Here is a 7,811-nt window from a genome sequence, read left to right on the forward strand (position 1 = left end):
GCCTGGCCTCGCTCCCATTGTTTGATTCCACCTTGTATTGTGCAAAAAACCCTTGCCTCGCCACGCAAAGTCCCGATCTCTGCCTCTCTGTCACTTGCAACTAAGGCCATGCCCATGAAGCGCTACTCAAGGAAGGGTTGCCCGTCTCCAGTCCCTGCTTCCTCCAGTGTACTGGCTCTCCCCGCTTCGGAGGAGGCGAGGCCAATGGTGCGCCCTGCTTTGGTGTCGGCGGAGGCGGCGTCGATGTCTAGTCATGGGAGACCAGTGTTCCCATCATGCTCTCTCCCGCTGTCTCCTAGACTGCCATTGCTCTCCCCGTTGCCCTCAACGATGATGCTGGCACCAGCGGCACCAGTGGTTCCCTTACCACCGCCACCACCACTCCTGGTGCGCTCCACTACACCATCATCGTAGGCTACATGGACTCCTCTGTTCTTGCTAGCCCACATCGCGAGCGGGTCTCATGTATCCTCATGCTCCCGCTCAGCGTCCGCTGAGGACATGTCTAAGCGCTCTTCAGCCTGCATTATGATGGACTTAGAGGACGACTGTCAGCACGGGCACGCAACTCCCATCCTCAAGAGCTAGAAGCTGACGATACGTGCCAGCCACTATGGCTTGCTGGTCTGCCCCCTTTGCCCATAGAGTGCGCCCCATGGTTGGACACAGTCCATCATTAGGGAGCATGTCTTCGCTTGGGCCAACCGCCACCCACATGGGATGTATGCCATCAACAAGAAGATTGCCCAGCATCATGCGCTGGCGATGAACCAGGGCTAGATTGCCGATGGGGGCAGCCACCAGTGCTTCTGTGCCATGCGGTGCCAGTTAGATTGGTTAATTGTTTGCCTTCTAAATATGATCGCTCTCCCCCTTATCATCTGGGCTTGAACTTGTCTTGCATTATGTAGTGATTCCTCCATGGTTTCCAACTGGTGGTGTCGGAGAGTCGCCCCATCGCCGTTCGCCGCTACCGAGCCCGTCCATCCCCGCACAACCCTCTAGTTCTGAAGTGGGCGAATCTTCAGGTGACGAAAAATATCATAAGTTATTGAAGTATTACCATGAGGTTCGTGTGTTGTTTTGTGTGTCCAGGCTGCACGCCGACATGCTGCATGGTGACTTGGTGGCCACGTGCACCGCACTTGTCATGGCCTAGCAGGAAGCCACCTAGGTGCGAGAAGACAAGGTGGCTATGGTGTCTGAAGCCATTCATCAAGCGGCTGCCACGGCGTTGGCTGCTATCCAGCTTCAGTTTGGTGAGGCGGTGAACGTCTGGGTGGGGGAGCAGGGTTTTCCGATCAAACGATAATGAGATCGATGATCTCATTGAGAGCCTTCGGCCAGCCACCAACGGCATCTTAGCGAAGCTGAACATGGAGCAGATCCTGCACTCCTGCCTCGACCCTTGATCTGTGGGACATATCAGTAGTACTAGTAGTCATGACTAGGTTTGATCTATGGGACACCCTTGCAAATATGTGAACTCTTATTTGCATGCCTATGTGAACTTTTGCTGCACTTTGTATTAGGTGGGTTAAACTCTGTTAAGCCTGGTATAGCTCCTGTTGGTTGCTTTTCGCTGCAGATTTCCTTCTGCAGAGTTCATACGAGCAAGTCTCATTTTCCTTGTTTTCCTGTGATGCTTGTTACTATGTCGTTTACAATTTTAAGTTTGGACCCTGTTTTTAAATATGGGTCGGCGCGCAGGATTGTTCGACCACTGAGAAACAACACGGGCCGGAGTTTAGTGTACCATGCAACGTGACATACATCAAATGGACTTTGTTTACTCCTCTGCTAATTTTCCAAGAACAAGGGAACATAGGGAAGGTAGTAAGGTCTGCTGATGAACTCTGGTAGGATGCTACGTCTACCATACAAACAGGTATGGACTAATAACACAACTAATTGGCTAATTATTAGAAACTTTTGGAGATTGCCTTCTTTATTCCTTCTAATACTTTATTAGGAGCTGTAAAACTTCATGTTTTTGGAAAGAAAATATTGGGTACTCTTGGAGATGCTCTAAGCACCCAATCTTGAAGAACGAGCACCTAGCAAACTTGAAGCATCCCCAATCGAGTATGGAGCCCCAGAATAGGAGAGAACCAGATGATTACAGATCTTCTGTTAACACAAGATCTGCAAGAAGATCTGCAACCATCAAGGTCAAGCTCCTGTTCAATGGTAGCACCTCGCAAAGGATGGAGAAGGAGCACCTCGCAAAACTTGCACCAGCATCTTAGTGAGGTGCTTTATATTCCATAATCTTTCTACCTCTGAGGATTGAGGGATGTAGATTTGCATCTCGATGCTCAAATGCAACAAGACTATGGAATGTAAAGCACCCAATCTTGAAGGCCTTCTCCAAACACTAGCATCCTGGTGAGGTGCTTTTATCTCCATCCTAAACCTCTCACGGGCTCCAGGCCATGAGAGGTGCAAGGAGGAAGACAAAGCACCTCTAGGCGATGAAGAAAGATGATTGCCTCACGAGTGTGTGGATTTAAGAGTGTGTGGATTGAGCCCAATAGGTGCATCCAGACCTAGGTTAAATAGGCCAGCTGAAGATGGAGAAGTGCAAGTAATGGTGATGCAAGTAGTTGGGAATTAACTCACGGTGACTTTACCGCCGATAGACCAAATCTGACCGAGTCGATAGACCAAATCTGATCGAGTCGGACACATCTCACTCTTCACTCTTCAGTCTGCCCCTCGACTGCTGTGACTGCTTGGATTGGAATCAAATAAGTATAGAAAAGACCTATCACAACTACACCAGGCATTCATGTCTTAAGCGTGTCAGAAGCTCTTTTTCTAGATTCACTTCTTGTGTCCAGCTTTCTTGCTATATTTTCTTCACTCTAATATTTTATAGTGCTCATTAGAAAGTCCGATGCGGCACATTTCATCTCATTGGTCACTATACAGTACAAAGCTATGAGTAAAACTATTGCCTACGGAGTGCACTCGGTCAATTTGTATCAGTTGTAGTAGTAGTCATGAGTGGCTTTGATCTGTGTTGAACCCAAATCTTATTTTCGTGTATTTTATAAGATTTATTAAACTTACAAGAACTATGCATCAAAGATTATTTTTATTTAGAATTTTTATACTTCAGAGGATCACACAAGGTCCGGCCGTCTAAAATCTTGACTACCCGGATGATGTGCTCTTGCATTCTCGTGCAGACGCGCGCGCGTGGATGGCGTCAGCAGCCTGTTACAGTAGGGGACATCGCCTTATAACGCGTCGCATTGACGTGACGAAGCGAAGCCCCACCACCCACCCACACAAACGTCTTGGTCATGGGATGTTCGACATCACCCAAACTATAGCAGCAGAGACAAGGGGCAGGAGGGAAGGTTATACACCTACTGCCTTCTCTCTCTAGAGCTCCTGAAACTTAATTTGCTAAACATTCATGAGTGCCATTGATCTTTGTTAAAGCCAACTTGTGTCTTTGATAAAATTTATGAACTTGAAAGAACCATGCAATGAGGAGTACATCTGAACAAGTCTCGCCTCGATCTAATGCAGAACGGAAGAGCCAAAGCTGTTGACTTTTACTATGAACGCAAGAAAGTCCAGCGGCTGCGTATTTGATCTCATAGGACAATAGAGTGTCATAGAAATTAGTCTACCCCTCGATTGCCATGACTGCTTGGATTGGAGTGAAATAAGTACGGAAAAGACCTATCACAACCGCACTAGGCATTCAAGTCTCAAGCATGTCATGGTGGTCAAAAGCTCTTTTTCTCGATTCACTTCTTGTGTCCAGCTTTCCTACCGCATTCGCTTCATTCTCATATTTTACTGCACTTGCAAGAAAGTTCAAATGTGACACATTCGATCTCATCAGACACTATATAGTATAGAGCTCCTCCGTTAGGCATTACATCGACGCGAGACTTGATCGGATGAATTCCGTTATGCATGTTTACCATACTACAAATCAGAAAGAGAACCAGAAACAAACCTACAGGCAAAACCAACCAACAGGGGCTAGAAACCGGCTACCAATTGACCTGATCTACACCATGCTCAACAGAGTTTAACCCACCTAATACAAAGTTCAACAAAAGTAAACACAAACATGCAAATCAGACTTCACAAGTCACAACCTCTATACATTTGAGCGCGTCTGGCATTAAATGCAAGGGAAGATACATAATAAGGATGAGTAACAACATAAGGAAAGAGTAACAACATGTACTCCATCCGTACTCCCAACATAAGGAAGATACATCAAATGCAACGTGAGATACATCAAATGAAACTTTATTTACTCCTCTACTCATTATCGGTATCACTGTCCTCGTCCTCATCCTCATCGTTGGTATCAACGTCGTTGTTGTCCTCCTCTATAGCCATGAGGCCTGTGGGGGGTATGACCCTAGATACCCACGGTAGACCACATGGGCTACGCCCCCAGGGGTGGCCCAGCCCACAAGACGAAGCCTTGCGGAGCACGGTGCTGCTCGGTGCATCCCGCAAGACACCGGGAAGATATCTTGAAGATACTACAAGATCTATTAGGATATGTATGATCCTATGATTCCTGTAATCTGTTATTACTTTCCGGTTATCTTCTAGATCTAACTGACTTGTAACCCTACCCTCAGACTATATAAGGCGGGCAGTGACCCCCTCCAAACTCACGCAATATTATACGATAGCCAATACAATCCAACAGACCACAGGAGTAGGGTATTACGTCATACTAACGGCCTGAACCTGTCTAACTCGTGTGTCTCTATTGCCTTCTTGTTCTTGATTACACGCATCTCTACCGATCAATCTACCTTCGTGGGATACCCCTCGAAGGACTATCGATGATATTCTGTCGACAAGGCCCTTTTGCTCATCAGCGGTGATGCGGTTGGCCACCTGCTCAACATCAGCATGAACCAGGTTGCACTAGTGCTTCTCGGTGTTGTGGGTGGTGCTGATTCCCTGCGTTGTGACGCTAGTGTCGAAGCCATCTATCCGGCTCTGGTAGCTGACGAGGATGTACTCCGCGTTGTCCGCCCATTCTTGTTTAGGTAGGCTGGCAGTTCTTCTAGGACACCGGTGAGTTGGTGAAAAATGAAGATGTAACTGCTCACCTTTTCCTCCCGAGGTGGGTTGAGCGTGCCCAGACTGGTGTTCTGTAGCACATACCGGATCTTCGAGAAAGACTTACTCATGATGCCAATGGCCCAATCGTCTCTATCTCCAAAGGGATGCACCGGAGCTTCATCTTGATTCACTGCGGGCACGGTGTCATCCTCCTTCACCACGGGCATAACGTCATCCCCCTCCCATGCGCGCTTCAAAGAAGGCTCGCCCTTCACCTTGGTGGTGGCTAAGAGTGAAGTAGGTTTGGAGAAGGCAACCACACGTTCCTAGCGATTTTAGATCTATAGTGGGAATAGGAGGGCTTGGGGAAGGAAGGAAAGCAAGCAGAGTTGCGGAAGAGATCACGACGGTTAATATATCACTACTACAGAGGAGCCATTGGTGTTTTTTTTTATTTTTTGGGAACAAAGAGGAGCCATTGGTGTTGAAATGTTACTACACACAGAACAAAGTCCGACCTCTATAGGTTTGAATGTGTCTAACACATTGCACTGACCTTAGATTACATTACAAACAAGTTAAAGTTGCTGCAAAATAATGACAACATCCATCCAAGAGGAAATTAACATGTTCATAGACAATCAAACAACATTGATCCATTTAAACATGTCATGACAGAGAGATACATCAAATGTAGCTTTATTTACTAATTTGCTAATGACTCCAACTCCGAGAACAAGGGAACATAGGGAAGATAGTAAGGTATGTCGATGATTTTTGGTAGGATGTCACGTCTACCTTACGGAATGTAATGTGTAGGGATGACATGAACTTTTCTGCTATCCATGTTATATGCGATGACGGCTCTTTCCACCCCAACCCCAACAAAGAAAATCAAATTCCATTCTAGATGAACTATAACCGCTGTGTAGCACGACTCAAAATCAAAGTAACCCATTTGTTTCTTAGTCTTTGCAAACAACTTACGCAGGCAGATAGTATGCTTCAATGTCCATTTATTATTAGTGCCATAGTCTCCAAGGATCCAGATTGAAAGCTTGGACATATTGCGACCACCAATAGTACATTAACACAAGTGACCCTGAGCTTGATGGATGGAGCGTGAAAAACCACACGGCCATTTAGGAATTTTCCTCCATGCCTTTTCCTCCATATCCATAGCAAGTATACAACGGTAACTCTCATAGAACCCAATATAGTGTAGAGAACCGTTAAGAAGCACAATTGCAGATTTTGAAAATGTCCACTCAGCCTCCTCGCCCTATTTAGATTCCTTAAAGATCCATGCTACAGTTTTAGATGAGTATATGTCCACACCCACGCACTAACCATCCTCCTCCATATATTCAAACACATGGAATTGCGAGGAGGCTGTCGGATCAAACCCCAATCGAGCGTCACCAACAGAATAGATTCTAGGTGGCAGTACCTTCAACTCCTGGGTTATCAAATTGCAGATGACATAGCGGTATCCATCAACCCCAAGGCACCAGCATAGGATGAGGCCGTTGCAGCAATCTGATACAGCTACATTGTTCATGGTGAAGGGCAAGAAGGACAAGAAGGGGTAAACACTGGTTATGCTAGTGAAGTTTCTTTGGCCATAGATTCCATCATAGAAGAAGCCGACCACAGTCTGGGGCATCAACTTATGGTTGTCCAAGATGAGGCATTTCCAGGAGCGATAGACACATTTGTAGCAGAACAAGGAGCGGGCGGGGAGGTGGTGGAGGATCTCGACAAAGACATCGTCCATGAGGCTGCCTAGTGCGTTCCTCTTGTTGGGAACCTCCTCCATTTCGTCAGTGTGCATGTAGTAGGATGAGAGCTTGCTTCGTAATGAGATCACTGAGGAGGAAAATAATCCAACAAAGATCCATCAGTGAAGTCCACAACTCATACCAAAGTGCAACTTTAACAACCATTAACAATTTTCATGGTATGACCTCATCTAAATTTAGAGTAGCACCACATAGATATATATAACTCAAACTAGAGTAGCAGTTAATGGAGCTGTAACCATTACAATTCTAGCTAAATCAAGTCTAACCATCACACTTACAATTAGTACATAGGCTCAGAGCTTCTTCCATAGGAGTCAAACAAAGATTAAGAGGACTACAATTACAACAGTTTTGAAGGATGAAGAGGGTGTAGCAGCTGTTGGGTTTTGAAGATAGAAGTCATCATCATGAACTAAGGATAGATTTGAGTTGGTTCTTGACTTGAAGGCAGCAATTCCTTCTTCATAGGAGTTATACTTTTTATAACAAGCACCACGAAACCTATGAACTTGTCTATGGCAGTCAGGCCAGTTGTAGTAAACTCCTGGCTCATGGCCATCGAACACAATATAGCAGGGATGACTCATCTCAAATCTGCACAACCCGAACAGGTTGCCTCAGTTTTTACAAGTAGAATGTCAGTGAACAAGTGGTAGTGATCACCATTGGCATCAGGAGCAACATGTGCAGCTTAGACATTAATTAGTGGCCTCAGTCATGTGAATGATGGACATAAAGCATTGATTTGCTTTTGATGCCTTCATCTTGTTTGGAACTAAATGGATAACTTGGTCATCAATAAGGAGAAGACATAGAAAGCAAACATATGAGCTGCATCCTAATACATCCAATAGCCATGTAGACATCATTCGCACAGAAATGTGGCCTCAGATATGTTACAAGTTCATGATACCATAAGGACTCACTGGTGGCACTGGAGCA

At 45.8% G+C, this 7,811-nt stretch overlaps 1 protein-coding gene across 1 annotated transcript; it reads right to left on the minus strand.

Annotated features, from left to right (window-relative positions):
- Positions 1–6,409: 6,409 nt before the first annotated feature.
- On the minus strand, positions 6,410–6,883 carry LOC136488546 (uncharacterized). Its single transcript, XM_066485448.1, has one exon. The coding sequence runs from the start codon at positions 6,881–6,883 to the stop codon at positions 6,410–6,412; it is 474 nt and encodes a 157-aa protein (XP_066341545.1).
- Between the last annotated feature and the right edge of the window lie 928 nt (positions 6,884–7,811).

Source organism: Miscanthus floridulus, chromosome 10, assembly GCF_019320115.1.
Source record: "Miscanthus floridulus cultivar M001 chromosome 10, ASM1932011v1, whole genome shotgun sequence".
Lineage (NCBI taxonomy): Eukaryota > Viridiplantae > Streptophyta > Magnoliopsida > Poales > Poaceae > Miscanthus > Miscanthus floridulus.

Excerpts from the sequence above, each read along its gene's own strand:
- LOC136488546 (XM_066485448.1), bottom strand. The coding sequence starts at position 6,883 with ATGGAGGAGGTTCCCAACAAGAGGAACGCACTAGGCAGCCTCATGGAC.